At 36.3% G+C, this 18,432-nt stretch overlaps 1 protein-coding gene across 1 annotated transcript in view; it reads right to left on the bottom strand.

Annotated features, from left to right (window-relative positions):
* Positions 1–1,971: 1,971 nt before the first annotated feature.
* Positions 1,972–18,432, bottom strand: part of PLCL1 (phospholipase C like 1 (inactive)) — a 344,775-nt gene continuing 328,314 nt past the window's right edge. The window contains exon 6 of the mRNA XM_032860146.1: positions 1,972–2,188. Within this exon, the coding sequence (XP_032716037.1) occupies positions 2,006–2,188 (183 nt within the window). The 3' untranslated portion in view covers positions 1,972–2,005. The remainder of the gene's footprint in view (positions 2,189–18,432) is intronic.

Below are 18,432 nucleotides of genomic sequence, written 5' to 3' on the forward strand. Positions count from 1 at the left end.
TAACAAAATTAATAATATTCTTTGAGTGTTTTCACTCTTCATCTTCTCTTCCCACCTCTCTGTACCACCAGGAAAGGCCAGGACTTCTCTGAATAGAATTCAGGGAGGTAAAGAGGTCCACAGGTGAAACCAACAAATTGACTGAGGTAAAATGGATTTTTTTCAGTCTCTATCACCTGCTTTTCATCATAAGGAGTTTAGACACTTGCATTCTACTATTCCTTTTACTGTGCAGGTTAAGTGTAATGGAGGGTAAAGAAATTTTTTCAGGCAATTGTAGTACCATTAGAAACCTACCTTAAAATGAGCTCATGAACCCCCCGCAAGTGCCCAGTTTGAAACCCAGGGAGAAATTTCACCATATTTGGTCCACGGAAATATCATACCCTTTGAGATATTTTTAATACAATATCATTATATTCCATTATTTTCATTTTTTTCTTTCAATGAATTCACAATAAAGGAAAACAATAAAAGTGTTGTTTCATATCTTTACTTTCAGTAATGTGCAACATGAACATAATAGTGTTAAGAAGTCAGAAATAACTTAACACGGTAGCTACAGAAGATGCTTCTATTTGCAAAATGTCAACAATTATCTTCCCTAGGTTCCCCTAAAACTGTTGTATTTGTTAATCAAATTAATTAAGAAGCTTTTCAAAATAAAAGCAATGTTTTAAATAAATATATTTCCATAACCATAGAACATTTAGTTCTTCTGGAGGTAACAAACATATTACACTCAAGTACTTTATGAAGATATTAGGGTAAAAATTATCTGGATGCAATTATAAATGTACCCTAATTAGTTTGCTTTTGTGTGTATGTTTTTGTTCATGTATTAAAATTGTATCATATTTATAATCAGTTAGTTCTTAAATCATCACAAAGATGTTATCTGGCCCACAGAATTTATATGAGCTCAACATGATACTGTGGTATTGTTTGAACAATGTCTTTTAATTTAAATTTAGTACAATAAATTATATTTAATCAAAGACAAGACCTCCTAGCTGCTCATGTCCACTATAGAAAATGAATGCTAGATTCCCAGTTTGGAAGAATGAGACCTTCCAAAAAAATCTCAACCTTGAAATTTTATAACTGAAAATAATGTCACATTAAAATCCCAATTACAACAGAGCTCTCACTGTGTTTCAGAGTTCCACAAATGTGGATATAAATTCATTTATGATCAGCTTTTCCACTGAAATCATACACTTATTAAACAACTATCAAAAAACTTTCTAAAAATTGATTTGGTTTAATGAATACTTTAAAGAGTTTCTAACTGAAGAAATGATTTTGCTGACCTCAGAAATTCTGATCATTTGTTTATCTTTCACTCACTTTTATTTCTACTGCAATTCTTGAGAATTTTTCTAATCTATATTTAATCTACCAAAACATCTATGCATTGGTAAATTTGGCTTCCTTTGATAATAACCTATGTTAAAATCTCTAAATTGAATGACAAAGTAAAGTAAACACAGTAACCGGTTATAGTAAGTGCTCTTTAGAATTTCAGATTAACAAATTTGTCCCAAAATGATAAGGTAATGACCTACTGAATGAATAATGCAACATAGACTAGATTTTCATAGGATCTCGATCTCTCTCAATCTCTTTTCCTCTCTCTGTCACTTTCTGGCTCTTCCTTTCTTTCTTTTGTCCTCTCTCCCTCTCTCTCTCTCTCTCTCTCTGTCTCTGTTTCTCTCTTTCTCACACACACACACACACACACACACACACACACACATACACACACGCTCCCATCCACATCCATACATAGGTATATACACATCTCAGAATTTTAAACACCGTTACTAAAGGTTTTAACTTAGATAAATTAACTACATTAAAATACTGACATTGTGAAAATATCTATGTCCAACACCCCACAGAGGGCATCTTTTTGTGAACTTCTAAAAAGCTTAAAGAAAGAAAACCAGAAAGAAAAACCAGAGGGGCGAAGGCTGGGTGAGCGTGTCGGCACTGCTCATGGTCACAGCTTCCCATTCTCCTCGCTGCTCTCCTTCTCCTCTATGGCTTCCAGGCTGCGTTTGCTCTTGGCTTCTGCACCACTGCTGGGTGCTTTACTAAGTCCACAGGACAGGCACGCCAGCTGGATCTGCTTCATGTTTTCTACAGCTTCATTCTTGGCGTTCTTCAACAGATCTCCTTGGCCCTACAAACAAGGACAAATATATACCAAAGAAGAAAGTTATGGACCAGGCGTACCCTGAGTGACATTACTCTATATATTAGTGCTACTCCTCAGTGAGGAAATGGACCTGGAACCTCAGAGCCTGGGAATACCCCTGGGCTTTTTTCTAGCAGTGTTCAGGATCTTGCTCTTTAAGCCAGGGACCTCAACCTGGGCCTTCCTTCCCAATCAGGTCTGTGGTTGCCAGTAGCCTCTTGAGATTCCTGCAGTGAGAAATAACATGGGGGCTGGGGAGGGGGTTGCTACTCTGCATTATGAGGATGATGCACCATCCCTTTCCATGGTCTGAGACTTTGAAACTGCTGAAACTCCTGTCCCACCCAGGCCAAGCATTCCTAGGCTTGGGAGAAAACAAGGAAAGAAGCTCCTCTTTAAAGAACTGAAAATTAAATCAGCCCCTCAATGTACAAGAGCTTACAAAGCAAAACATCTTCTCTAGAGTAAATCACACTCCATTATGCTTAGTAATCTGGGTTTTTATATATTGGGTTATCCTTGCAACCTGCCTTTTAGTAAATTATTAGTTACCCACATTCCTTCTGTCTTTTCCATCACCCTAAAGACAATGTTTCCTTCTGGGTGATGGGGGAAAAAAAAAGGGCTCCAGAGCCTCAGCATGTCGATCAAAACAAAAAGCAAATGAGGATCACAGGAAACCATCTGCTCTCAGGAACATCAGCACTTGAGAAAGACTTTCTCTCTCTCTCTCTCTTTTTTTAATTTCTTATTTTACTTCTTTGTTAATAATGATCAGGTGTATAAGGCACCCGATGGACCAAGTGTGGAGAAGCCAGAACCTACTCCCACGGGGCACAGACGAAAGAGGAAATGGTCCTTCCTCTCTTCCCTCTCCATTCTTACGGCAGTGGTAAGGTGACCCCGAACTGCAGGGAACAGTGAGGGAGGATGTGGAGTTGACACTGATGGCTGGAGAGTTGTTCCACAAAGCACAGACTCGGCAAAAGGATAAGTCACTTATTTTGTCCAATGTGCTCCATGAGATGCTGTTTAATTTGAGGAGTGGTTTTTCCTCAGGATGTCTGATGAAACATGTTGAAAAATGCCGCAACATATTCAATTCTTCAAAATCTACACAAGCACCTGCCAATCTTACCTATATAATAACAGCAAAATCCCTCTAATAACAGGATTTAACTGAATGGGATGCACAAGGATGGCTTTGCCTAATATTTTTGTTAAAGTGGACTTACCCCAATCACTTCAGTCATGGAACAGGATTTTATAAGCAGAGGTGGAAGTTTTATAGTCTAGCCTTCTCATGAGGAGAAAAGAGGCAGAACCTGAGGAGGTTTAGTGACTGACCCAAAGTCACAGCTGGGAAATGACTGACCTGGACCAACACCTCCGTCCAGTGTCCTATTTCCCACACCACTAAAGACTAGAAAATGAACACTGTCACATAGAGATGGATTTTCTAAGGGAAAAATATTCACTATGCCAGCAGAAGTCAGCTCTGAACAGTGATGAGGACCCTCGGGGCAGTGAAAAACAAAGTCACATCCACTCTGAAAAATGCAATTCTTAAATAGTAATAAGAATACATATAAAGTGCTTACTCTGTACAGGCACTCTTTTTTGTGCTTTACATATGTTCATTCATTCAATTGTCAGAGAAACCCTACAAAGATAGACACTTTTCTTATTCTTGGTTTCTTGATGGAAACAACAACAACAACAACAAAAAAACAAACAACTAAGGCCCAGAGCGGTGCCCTTTCCCAGAGTCATGCAACAGCTATGTGGTCGAGAAGGGGTTTCAATAAAGTCCGGCAGTTGGCTCTAGTTACCCACTGTATGATACAGTTTCTCTTTAAGGAAAATCGTGCAATTTCTCCAAAGCACATTAGAGCCTCCCATTCATTGTTTCATGTATTCACCCATGAAAACAACACAGATGTAAAGAAAATCATTGCTCTTGTGGCAAGTCTGACAGATCAGGTGCACCAAGGACATGCTGGCAGGGACAAAAGTCAAGCTATCTTAGTTTTGCTCTTAGCTCCAACAATTTCTCCCTGAGCCACGGGCTCTTCTGTAAATATGAAAATAGTCTTCTGCCTTCTTCACAGTGCTAAAGATTAAAGAAAATATGTTGAAGAGTTGTCTGTAATTTAGATAATCACAAGTAAACTATGCTATAAGGTGATGTGAAAAGCGGGTATCACAGTCTGCTACTATAATGAATTACCTTGGTACTGTACAAATGTTAATATATAAATTTTACTAATCTGTTTAAAATGAATCTGCAAGAGTCTGTTTTACAGAGATAGGCATATTGCTGCTGGTTTTACAAAGTGAAAGATTCCTTTAAAAACCAAACTCTATTAATAAAAAGATCAGATCCACACTCATTTTCAGTGTTACTTTTAAGAGATCGTTTTCCTTTGAGTTTTTAAAGTTTCATTAAGCATTTTGAAATTGCAACAAAAGCAAAATTGGCATCTTCCCTAACTGCAAGAGAAGAGTGAAAGATGCAAAAATATCAGCTTGATGCTGCTAATGCCTAGTGCTCTCCCTTCCCTTGTTCCGAGGCGGGTTATGAAATCTATCTAATTAATCAGCCAGAAGGCCGTCTCATCAGTTCCAAGAGGTGGCATCCAGGCCTGCATGCCAGACTGTGCTAGTTCTGGTACACAGAAGTCCCTCTCTCCAGAAAACAATGGCCAACTGGAGAAAACACTTTGTGCCAGTGCACGAAAACACAACTACATCATCTCCTGATAACCAGGAGACAACGCGTCTTGGCTGAATCACACAGGCAGAAAAGAAACAGAAAGAGAAACCCAATTGTTAACTAATAGAAGAAGACAAAATGAGAGACTAATTCTACATTTAAATTTTTACTTTTTATATTGAAATATTTATGTAAAATTTTTTTCTGTTCTTTAAAGAAGGAAGAATTAAGGTCATCTTTCTGTTCTGTGGCTCAAGGATATCAGAACAAGGAAAGACACATACCAGGCAAAACTGTAAAAAGAGTGAGGTTTATTGTTAACAACCCCCATCCTGACATTCATTTTTAGTGCTTTTTCCCATTTTATGCACAGCAATTACTCCTGGCCAATGAGCACCCATCTCTCTACTCTGTTACGCTCCCTCTCAAACTCTTAACAAGCCAGCCTATACAGTATCTCCTCTTTCAAGCACCTTTGTCCTATGTATCATTTCGTATAAGATGTATTGGGTATTCAGATCCTCTGATCAATTTAAAGGGATTAGTGTGCTGTGTGTATTTAACGAGTACTGTAACAGGTGTTTCTAAAGAAATATGCTCAAAAAATTTCTTCAAGTAGAGGTCTTGGGAGAGAAGGAGGAGTTAGAGAATTTTACTTGGTGTTACATAAATCAAAACACTTCTCAGATATGAAAATATCTCTGGGATTGTTATGGCCTGGAATGTAAAATTGGTGTACAATGTGATCACTGAACGTTGAACTTGAAAGAAATGTCAAGCTGCTGCCAATGTCTTGATATTCTAGCAATCTCATGGCATTTTGTAGTTTCCCTCCTCTGATGTTAGGGATGCTTCAGGGGGCAAAAATGAGGACTGCTTTAACCTAAAGAAAAGCAGAAATAGTAGAAAGCATCTCAGGCAGACTGATGCTGATGGGACAGCAGAACTATCAAAAGTCTCAAGGGCAATGGCCACCAATTCAGCCTCCACAATTACTTGGTTTCCAAAATTAAGAGTTCATGGAAATCCTTGCATATTTAAAGAGTAACTCTTGGCATCACAGAAAACCATAGAGAGATCACTATAGGGATTTTGAATCTAAGAATTAGTGATGATTAATGAATTTTTAAAGAGGTTAAACAGTCATAACCCAATCCTTACAACTGTATTAAATTGAGATTAAAACACATTATCTAGAAATCAAGAAATATCTGATGCAATTTAGATTATAAATGGGCTTGTTGTACAATGCCACAATTTTTATTACTACTAATAAACTTATTACTGACAGTAAAATATTATCATAACCCTAAACAGAAGCTAACATTTATTGAACACTTAAATATATTAAGTATAAGCAAATTTGCACAGATTATCTTATTATATCATAACTATAAAAACCCAGAATTCTAAATGTAAGGAATTAGTTATATATTTGGAAGTTATCTATTAAGAATATATTTTATTATCTGTCAAAAGACATGCAGGATTTTTATTACTCCTTTCCTACTAAGAAAGGCAACTCCCTCCCTTCCCAACACAGTTCAAAAATAATTTTGACTATAATCTGGCAAAATAACTTACAGAAGACATCCATGATTTCTTCACAACCATTTTTCCCAAGAACTGCACTATCTCTTGTGTTATTAGTGCATAAAAGAGCAGGAGAACATCATGACTAGTGTCCTTGTCACATGTGAAGGAAATGTGTGGGTTGTCTCAAAGCACACCACAAATATTTAAAGAAGCTAATGAGACTCTGGGAATGGATACACCCTCACTTATACACATCTACACACATAAACAAATGGAGCTCTGTGTCCAGACTTCTGTGGTTATTTTTCAGCACATACTCAATGGCAGATTGATTCCCTGATACTCTTTCATGTGAGGGTCCACACCTGCAGTTAGTGTCAATAGCTATGAACAAACAATACTGTAGGAAAAGTCAGCCACAGTCAGCATAGTGGAATTAGCCCCTCTTTATTTGTGCCGGCTACCATGTTCTGGACAAAACCATGCAATGGTGAGTCGTGCCCTACCACAATTTTACTAGTTCAAAAACCATGCTTTTGGGGAATCTCTGTATTATCTGAAGAGGCTAAATGTTTTGTTCCAAAGGGGCAGAAGTAACTTCCACAATGTTCTTCATTTGAGGAATTAAAACAGCAGATCAAAAATGCAGTGATATCATAACAGATGTACTTGTCCTAATGTGACATTGCTAGAATATTGGGTAAATCTCTGCAAAGATGACCTGGAATTCTTGCCCTCCTGAACAAAAGCCTAGCCATGTAGGAATGGAAACAAGTTGTTAACAAGAGTTACAGGGCACAAAAGTATAGCTATTAGAAGGTTATGGATACAATAACTTAACTGCAAAAAAATAGAGGTTTCCATTGCATTTAATTATCAACAGTCAGATATATTATTTCCTAATACCTCGGCAACCAAATATTCCAACTGTATTCTACTTGTCAGTTAAAGAGTTGAATTTTAACTCTATGAATTCTCAAGAAATATAGATGAATAATTGTAGATCGTTTGGGTCTTAGAACACTGGATTAATGGAGCCAATGCTATGGAGCCATATAGAGCTATATGTTACTCTTCATCTAAAACTCTGAACTCAAACCAAGTTAACACTGTTTTCAAATCTTTATTACATAATACAATCAAATTATTTTATTCTTAAAGGAACAGAAAGGGGACTACACTGGACATGTTCACCTGACCCACTGTATTTTATAATTTTTTATAAAGGTCAGGTTTTTAAATTAGTTTTGTGGTTGATTTATTTTAGTATTGTTCACAAATTCCAATTAATCAAATGTTTCTGAAGACTATGGAAACAGAACATAAGCAAGTCTTTTTAATACATAACAATCTAATTCTGAAGGAAGACTAGTTTATAAAATATAGAAGATATTTCAAAGAAATTTTGAGAATAATTTAATATCAAAGAGAAGACAACATTGCAAAATACAGCAGAATGACATGTTTAATAAGCACAACTATATAAAAGGCTATAAAAAATTTGAAGCTAGAATCTGTTGAAATTCAACACAATGAAAATTATATTTGAAAGTCAAATATGAAAACATATGTTTTAAGACCTGGCAAAATAAAATCTTTTTCCACATTTCTTTTTCAAATAACATCCTGAATTGTTACAATGTCTTTCTCATCAGGAAATCTTGACTAACTTGAATGTCCAAAGGAATAAAGAACCCTATGTACTTAAAAATGGTAACTGTGTCTTAAGCAAAAAGCGTCTTCATTGACCATGTTTTTTAAAAATAGTTTTTAATATAAAGAAAAGTATCTTTGTGTTATTGAAAATATGTATAAATGAACTCATTTAACATTATTTAAACACTACTCATTAGTAATTGTAATTATGTTATAGAAATAGAATGAAAGATAAAAATCATGATCATTTCAACGGATGCATAAAAAAATCACTTGACAAAATTCAACATCCTTTCATGATAAAACTCTCAACAAACTAAGTATAGAAGGAAGGTACCTCAATGTAATTCAGGCCACATATGAAAAGACCACAAATAACATCATACTCAATGGTGAAAGTCTGAAAGCTTTTCCTTTAAGATTGGGAACAAGACAATGGTGCCTACTGCCATTATTTCTATTCAACACAGTACTTGCAAATCCTAGCCAGAGAGTTAGGTGAAAGAAAGGAAGAAGAAGGGAAAGGAAGGGAAAAAGAGGGAGGAAGGGAGGAATGGAAAGAAGAGAGAGAGAGAAAGAAAGAGAGAGAGGGGAAGGGAGTGAAGAAGGAAGGAATGGAGGAAAGGGGGAAGAAAGGCAGAGAGAAAGAATGAGAGAGAGAGAGGGAGGGAGGGAGGGAGGGAGGGAGGAAGAAGGAGAGAGAGAAAGAAAAGAAAGAAAGAGAAAGAGAGAGAGAAGGAAAGAAAGAGAGAGAAAGAGAAAGGAAGAGAGAAAGAAAGAGTAACCAAATCAGAAAAGGAGTAGTAAAATTGTCTCTGATTACAGATGACCTAATCTTATATATGGAAAGCTCTAAAGACTACACCAAACAGTTGTTAGAGCTAATACATGAATTCACTAAAGTTGCAGGATACAAAATTAACAAGCAAAAATCAGTTGTGTTAATCAGTTAACAATAAACAATCAGAAAAAGAAATTTAAAAAATCCAATTTACAATATCATTAAAAACAACAAAATACTTAAATTTAACTAAGAAGGTGAAAGATCTGCATACTGAAAACTACAAGATACTGATAAAAGGAATTGAAGAAGACACAAATGAATGGAAAGATATATCATGGGGTTTTGGATCAGAAGAATTAATATTATAATACCCATGCTACCCAGTATCATCTATAGATTCAGTACAATCCCTATCAAATTTCATCTGGAACCACAAAGCACTGAAAATAGCCAAAACAATCTGAAAAAGAACACAGCTGGAGGCACCACTCTTCCTGATTTTATTTTATTTTATTTTATTTTATTTTATTTTATTTTAACTCTTCCCGATTTTAAACTATACTATAAAATTATAGTAACTGAAATAGTATAGCATCAAAAGCACAAACAACAAAACCCAAAACAAACAAGTGAGAGTACATCAAACTAAAAAGCTTCTTCACAGCAAAAGCAACAATCAACAAGATAAAAAGACAACCTACCGAATGGGAGAAAATATTTACAAACCATATATCTGATAAGATGTTAATATCCAAAATACATAAGAAACTCAATATATATACATAGGTATACCAATTTAAAATATTTAACAACTCAATAACAAAAAATAAAATAATCCAATGAAAAATGGGCAAAGGGCTTGAAGAAACAATTTTCCAAACAAGACATACCAATGGCCAACAGATATATGAAAAGGTGCTCAACAACATTAATCATCAGGGAAATGCAAAGCCGAACCACAGTGAGATATGGAAACCACCTTACACCTGTTAGAATGACTATTATCAAAAAGATAAGAGGTAACCGGCACTGGCAAGGATATGGAGGAAAGGGCCCTTTGTGCGCTGCTAGAAATGTAAATTGGTACAGTCACTCTGGAAAACAGTATGGAGATTCCTAAAAATACTAAAAATAGAACTACTACACAATCCAAAATTCTACCAAAGGAAATGAAATCAGGACCTGAAGAGATATTCATACCAACATGTGCATTACAGCATTATTTATAATAGCCAAGACATGGAAACAATTTACATGTGCACAAAACAAATGAGTAGAAACAAAAGTATTTTGATGGTTCCCAGGGGCAAGGGATAGGGAAAATAGGAGGAGGTGGTCAAAAGGTACAAACTTCCACCTACCATATGAGTAAGTTCTGGAAATTTAACGTACAGCATGGTGACTTTAGTTAATAATACCATATTACATATTTGAAAGTTGTTAAGAAAGTAGATCTTAAAAGTTCTCACTACAATAATGAGTTACTTAACACACTCATCACCTCATAGAATTATCTTTTTCTTGTATATATACAATTCTTAAGTTTATGCAATGTTATATATTAATTATACCTCAATAAAGCTGAAAAATATAATAATAATATTAATAACAATCCAGTAGCATGAAAAAAATGTTCATCATCACTAGCCATCAGGGATATTCAAATTAAAACCACATTGAGATACCACCTTACACCAGTTAGAATGGCCAAAATTAGCAAGACAGGAAACAACATGTGTTGGAGAGGATGGGGAGAAAGGGGAACCCTCTTACACTGTTGGTGGGAATGCAAGTTGGTGCAGCCACTTTGGAGAACAGTGTGGAGATTCCTCAAGAAATTAAAAAATAGAGCTTCCCTATGACCCTGCAATTGCACTACTGGGTATTTACCCCAAAGATACAGATGGAGTGAAAAGAAGGGCCATCTGTACCCCAATGTTTATAGCAGCAATGGCCACGGTCGCCAAACTGTGGAAAGAACCAAGATGCCCTTCAATGGACAAATGGATTAGGAAGATGTGGTGCATATACACTATGGAGTATTATGCCTCCATCAGAAAGGATGAATACCCAACTTTTGTAGCAACATGGATGGGACTGGAAGAGATTATGCTGAGTGAAATAAGTCAAGCAGAGAGAGTCAATTATCATATGGTTTCACTTATTTGTGGAGCATAACAAATAACATGGAGGACAAGGGGAGATGGAGAGGAGAAGGGAGTTGAGGGAAATTGGAAGGGGAGGTGAACCATGAGAGACTATGGACTCTGAAAAACAATCTGAGGGTTTTGAAGGGACGGGAGGTGGGAGGTTGGGGGAACCAGGTGGTGGGTATTAGAGAGGGCACGGATTGCATGGAGCACTGGGTGTGGTGCAAAAACAATGAATACTGTTATGCTGAAAAGAAATAAAAAATTTAAAAAACAAAAAACAAAACAACAACAACGAAGAAACAATCCAGTAGCAACAGTGCTGGCAACAGATACCATTAGTGATAGGTAATAGCAAATTGATCCACAAAACCTGTTACACTGAGATACACTTGTTGACCAGAGCTTAAAAAGAAGTATTGGGGCACTCGGCTGTCTCAGTCAGTGCAACATCCAAACTCTTGTGAGTTTGAGTCCCATGTTGGGTGTAGGGATTACTTAAAAATAAAATCTTTAAGGGGTGCCTGGGTGGCTCAGTCAGTTAACCATCTGAGTTCAGCTCAGGTCATGATCCCAAAGTCCTGGGATCCACCCCCATGTATATGTAAGGATCCCTGCTCAGTGGGAAGTCTGCTTCTCCCTCTGTCCCCCCTCCCCCATCCCGATTCATCATTTCTCTCTCTCCCCTTCTCTCAAATAAATAAATAAAATCTTTTTTTTAAAGTATAGAATTTAGTATCTCTAAATCCCATTTGTTGTCCCTGTTATATGTTGTTCTGAGCTACCTATGTATGAACCGAGATACAACCACAACCTTCCTTTGATTTAGGAACAATGGAGATCTCCTTCAGTTATCAACAAGGACTTAGGTCTTCAGTTTTCCTTTATTTCTATCTGCTCATCAAGCATATATTTACTAAACATATTCCATATACCAGATGTTATCTATGACTTTTGGTTCTCAATCCTATCAAAACCAATACCCTTTAATTTTTTTTCTTTTTAAATACTTTATTTGAGAGAGAGAGAGAGAGAGAGCAAGAGCAGGGGGCAGAGATATGGAGAAGCAGACTCTCCACTGATCAGTGAGTCCAATGCAGGGCTCTATCCGAACCCTGGGATCATGACCTGAGCCAAAGGCAGATGCTCAGGTGCCTCAAAACCAAAGCCCATTCAAGCAAATATTTTGTAAGCCTCCCTTTACTATCCTAAAATGAAATATAAGCTGGTTAAATATATTAAAAATTAAGTAAATATAGTATCCTAATTGTACTGTTAACGAGAAATAAAAGACCGGTCATTTAAAACAAAATAATATGTACTACAATACGTAAATGCCCAGGGAGGCACACAAGAAACCATAATGAAGCAGGCAGAGGCCTGTACTTATTTAATATGAATTCATTTAAATTCAAAAGAGAAATAAAGAGATCAGATGCCAACCACACTCACAAAGAATATAGGAAAACGACAGTGCAAATGTACCAGATAGACACTCACATAAAAACAAAGAACGGCAACAGTCCAGACTTATTTGCATATAATAAATGAAGAAAGAAATAACCTTAATTAAAGGAGGGATAGCATGCCGAGACAAGTACAGACTCTCACCAGGGAGAGAAAGTGTGATAATCCCACAAGTGAGAAAATAAATACTACCCATTCACCCCACCAAAGCTGCCAAGTCTTCAAAGGTATCTCAAAGGATATTTTTCTTGTGATTGATAATATCAGCTTCAACTTCACAGGACACTGTGGGATGCCCACTATCAATTGTGAAAAACAATAAAGTATCAAGTTAAAACCAATATCTTACTTCCCAGTTTGTTCCAATACCACTTACTGTATAGCAATCCTACAATCAAGTAGACTGAATGCCCAGAGTGAATAAATTATTCAATAATTTAAAAACAATATCTTTATTCATTTAGACATGTTTCTCAGTAACTGTTTTCCTCATGTACTGGACCTTTCACATAGCTTCTTGTACAAACAATTAATTAATACCATCTACTAAAGTACTCCAGGTTTTTGCTTATTAACATATAATGTATTACTTGTTTCAGGGGTACAGGTCTGTGATAATTGTCTTTCTCTGATTGACTTACTTTGCTCAGCATAATACTCTCTAGTTCTATTCACGTCATTGCAAATGGCAAGATTTCATTTCTTTTCATGGCTTCGCAGTATTCCATTGTATGTATACACCACATCTTCATTGTCCATTCACACACTGGTGGACATCTAGGCTCTTTCCATAGTTTGGCTATTGTGAACATTACTGCTATAAACATTCAGGTTCATGTGCCCCTTTGGATCACTACATTTGTATCTTTGGGGTAAATACCCAGTAGTGCAATTGCCGGGTTGTAGGGTAGCTCTATTTTCAAGTTTTTGAAATACTGTTTTCCAGAGTGACTGCTCCAGCTTGCACTCCCACCAACAGTGTAGGAGTGTTCCCCTTTTTCCGCATCCTCACCAACACCTGTCACTTCCTGACTGGTTAATCTTAGCCATTTTGACTGGTGTGAGGTGGTATCATATTTTGTATTTCCCTGACCCAAGTGATGTGGAGCACTTTTTCATGTGTCTGTTGGCCATTTGGATGTCTTCTCTGCAGAAATGTCTGATCATGTCTTCTGCTCATTTCTTGATTGCATTATTTGTTCTTTGGGTGTTGAGTTTGATAAGTTCTTTATAGATTTTGGACACTAGCCCTTTATCTGATATGCATTTGCAAATATCTTATCCAATTCTTTCGTTGTCTTTTGGTTTTGCTGACTGTTTCCTTTGCTGTGCAAAAGCTTTTTATCTTGATGAAGGCCCAATAGTTCATTTTTGCCCTTGCTTCCCTTGCCTTTGGCAATGTTTCTAGTAAGAAGTTGCTGCAGCTAAGGTCAAAGTGGTTGTTGCTCATGTTCTCCTCAAAGATTTTGATGGATCCCTGTATCACATTGAGGTCTTTCATCCATTTTGAGTCTGTTTTTGTGTGTGGTATAAGGAAATGGTCCGGTTTCATTCTTCTGCATATGGTTGTCCAATGTGCCCAACACCACTTGTTGAAAAGACTGTCTTTTCTCCATTGGACATTTGTTTCTGCTTTGTCAAAGATTAGTTGACCATAGAGTTGAGGGTCCATTTCTAGGCTCTCTATTCTGTTCCATTGATCTATGTGTCTGTTTTTGTGCCAATACCATACTGTCTTGATGATTACAGCTTTGTAACAGAGCTTGAAGTCTGGAATTAGGATACCGCCAACTTTGGTTTTCTTTTTCAACACTCTTCTGGCTACTCGGGATCTTCTCTGCATCCATATAAATTTTAGGATTATTTCTTCCATTTCTTTGAAAAAAGTTGCTGGTATTTTGATAGGGATTGCATTAAATGTGCAGATTGCTCTAGGTATCACAGATTTTTCACAATATTTGTTCTTCCAATCCATAAGCATGGAACATTTTTCCATTTCTTTGTGTCTTCCTCAATCTCTTGCATGAGTACTTTATAGTTTTCTGAGTACAGATTCTTTGCCTCTTTGGTTAGGTTTATTCCTAGGTATCTTATGGTTTGGGGTGAAATCATAAATGGGATTGTCTCCTTAATTTCTCTTTCTTCTGTCTTATTGTTGGTATATAGAAATTCAACTGATTTCTGTGCATTGATTTTATATCCTGTCACTTTACTGAATTCCTGTATGAGCTCTAGCACTTTTGGAGTGGAGTCTTCTGGGGTTTCCACATATAGTATCATATCATCTGCAAAGAGTGATAGTTTGGCTTCTTCTTTGCAGATTTGTATGCCTTTCATTTCTTTTTGTTGTCTGATTGCTGAGGCTAGGACTTCTAGTACTATGTTGAATAGCAGTGGTGATAGTGGACATCCCTGCCATGTTCCTGACCTTAGGGGAAAAGCTCTCAGTTTTTCCCCATTGAGAATGATATTCACTGTTTTCATAGATGGCTTTGATGATATTGATGTATGTACCTTCTATCCTTACACTGTGAAGAGTTTTGATCAAGAAAGGATGCTGTACTTTGTCAAAGGCTTTTTCAACATCTATTGGGAGTATCATATGGTTCTTGTTCTTTCTTTAATTAATGTATTTTATCACATTGATGGATTTGCAGATGTTGAACCAAACTTGCAGCCCAGGAATAAATCCCACTTGGTCATGGTGAATAATCCTTTTAATGTACTGTTGGAGCCTATTGGCTAGTATTTTGGTGAGGATTTTTGCATCTGTGTTCATCAAGGATATTGGTCTGTAATTCTCCTTTTTGATGGGGTCTTTGTCTGGTTTTGGGATCAAGGTAATGCTGGTATCATAAAATGAGTTTGGGAGTTTTCCTTCCATTTCTATTTTTTGGAAAAGTTTCAGGAGAATAGGTATTAATTCTTCTTTAAATGTTTGGTAGACTTCTCCTGGGAAGGCATCTGGCCCTGGGCTCTTGTTTGTTGGGAGATTTTGGATGGCTGCTTCAATTTCCTTACTGATTGTGGGTCCTTCAGGTTTTCTATTTCTTCCTGGTTCAGTTTTGGTAGTTTATATGTCTCTAGCAATGCATCCATTTCTTCCAGATTGCCAAATTTGCTGGCATATAGTGGCTCATAATATGTTCTTACAATTGTTTGTATTTCTTTGGTGTTGGTTGTGAGCTCTCCTCTTTCATTCATGATTTTATTAATTTGGGTCCTTTCTCTTTTCTTTTGGATAAGTCTGGCCAGGGGTTTGTCAATGTTATTAATCCTTTCATAGAACTAGCTCCTAGTTTCGCTGATCTGTTGTACTGCTCCTTTGGTTTCTATTTCATTGATTTCTGCTCAAGTCTTTAATATTTCTCTTCTCCTACTGGGTTTAGGCTTTCTTTGCTGTTCTTTTCCAGCTCCTTTAGGTGTAGGATTAGGCTTGCATTGCTATATACTTTCCTCTCAGGACCGCCTTTGCTGTGTCCCAAAGATTTTGAACTGTTTATTTTCATTTTCATTTGTTTCCATGAATTTTTAAAAAGTTCTTCTTTAATTTCCTGGTTGACCCATTCATTCTTTAGTAGGATGCTCTTGAGCCTCCATGTATTTGAGTTCTTTCCAACTTTCCTCTTCTGACTGAGTTCTATTTTCAAAGCATTGTGGTCTAAAAATATGCAGGGAATGATCCCAATATTTTGGTACTGGTTGAGACCTGATTTGTGACCCAGGATGTGATCTATTCTGGAGAATGTTCCATGTGCACTAGAGAAGAATGTGTATTCTGTTGCTTTGGGATGGAATATTCTGAATATGTTTGTGATGTCCATCTGGTCCATGTGTTATTTAAAGCCCTTATTTCCTTGCTGATCTTTTGCTTAGATGATCTGTCCATTTCAGTGGGGGGTGTTAAAGTCCCCTATTATTATTGTATTATTGTCAATGTGTTTCTTTGCTTTTGTTATTAACCAGTTTATAATATTGGCTGCTCCCATGTTAGGGGTATAGATAATTAAAATTCTTAGATCTACTTGTTGGACAGACCCTTTAAGCATGATGTGGTATCCTTCCTCGTCCCTTATTATACTCTTTGGCTTAAAATCTAATTTGTCTGATACAAGGATTGCCACCCAGCTTTCTTTTGATGTCCATTAGCATAGTAAATTGTTTTCAACCTCCTCACTTTAAATCTGGAGATGTCTTGGGTCTACAATGAGTCTCTTGCAGACAGCATTTCGAAGGGTCTTTTTTTTTTTTTTATGCATTCTGATACCCTGTGTCTTTTTATTGGGGCCATTTAGTCCATTTACATTCAGGGTAACCATTGAAAGATATGAATTTAGTGCCAATGTATTGCCTGTAAGGTGACTGTTACTGTATACTGTCTCTGTTCCTTTCCAGTCTATGTTACTTTTAGACTCTCTCTTTGCTTAGAGGACCCCTTTCAATATTTCCTATAGGGCTGGTTTGGTGTTCGCAAATTCTTTTAGTTTTTGTTTGTCCTGGAAGCTTATTTCTCCTTCTGTTTTCAGTTGAGAGCCTAGTGGAATATAGTATTCTTGGCTGCATATATTTCTAGCTTAGTGCTCTGAATGTATCATGCCAGTCCTTTCTGGCCTGTCAAGTCTCTGTGGATAGGTCTGCTGCCAGCCTAATATTTCTACTGTTGTAGGTTACAGACCTCTTATCCCAAGCAATTTCTCTTTGTCTCTGAGACTTGTAAGCTTTACTATTAGATGACAGGGTGTTGAACTATTTTTATTAATTTTGAGGGGGTTTCTCTGTGCCTCCTGGATTTTGATGCATGTTTTCTTCCCCAAATTAGGGAAGTTCTCTGCTATAATTTGCTCCAATGTACCTTCTGCGCCCCCCTCTTTCTTCTTCTGGGATCCCAATTATTCTAATATTGTTTTGTCTTATAATATCACTTATCTCTCAAATTCTCCCCTCATGATCCAGTAGTTGTCTCTCTCTTGCTCTGCTTCTTTATTCTCCATCATTTGGTCTTCTATATCACTAATTCTCTCTTCTGCCTCATTTATCCTAGCAGTAAGAGCCTCCATTTTTTATTGCACCTCATTAATATATTTTTAAATTTCAACTTGGTTTGATTTTAGTTCTTTTATTTATCCAGAAAGGGATTCTCTAGTATCTTCTATGCTTTTTTCAAACCCAGCTAGTATCTTTATAATCGTGATTCTGAACTCTATTTCCAACATCTTACTAATGTCTGTATTGATTCAGTCCCTAGCAGTCATTACTGCCTTTTGTTCTTTTTTTTTTTTTTTAGGGTGAGTTTTCCCACTTTGTCATTTTGTCCAGAGAAGAATAGATGAATGAGAAACAAAATGCTAAAAGAGTAATAATGACTCCAGAAAAATATACACTAAAATATACACTAAACAAATCAGAAGAGACCCAAAACCAGGGGAAAAGAAAGGGGGGAAAATATATATATATATGTATCTATATACATATATATGTATATAAATATAAATAATCAGGCTGGTGAATAGAATAGAGCAACACACTTGATTTTGGGTGTATTTTGGTCTGTTAGGAGATACTGCCTCCCTAAATTTTAAAGAAAGAAAAAAACACATACACAAACATAAGGGTAAATACAATGAAGGGATGGACTATAACTATAAAGATGAAAATTTTAAAAGATTTTTTTAAAGGAATTGATAAGATAAGAAGTTGGTTAAAAAAAGAAAAAAATAAAAAAGAGAGAGAGAGAGAATGTGATCAGGCAGGAGATTAGAACAAAACCATATACTAGACTTGGGGTATATTTTGGTCTATTAAAATAAACTGTATCCCAAAATTTTAAAGAAAGAAAAACTTATATATATACAAAAAAATAAGGTTAAATACAATGAAGGGATAGAATGTGACTATAAAAAGGAAAATTTAAAAAGATTTT

The sequence above is a fragment of the Lontra canadensis genome, unplaced genomic scaffold (assembly GCF_010015895.1).
Source record: "Lontra canadensis isolate GAN:19392208 unplaced genomic scaffold, GSC_riverotter_1.0 scaffold18, whole genome shotgun sequence".
NCBI lineage: Eukaryota > Metazoa > Chordata > Mammalia > Carnivora > Mustelidae > Lontra > Lontra canadensis.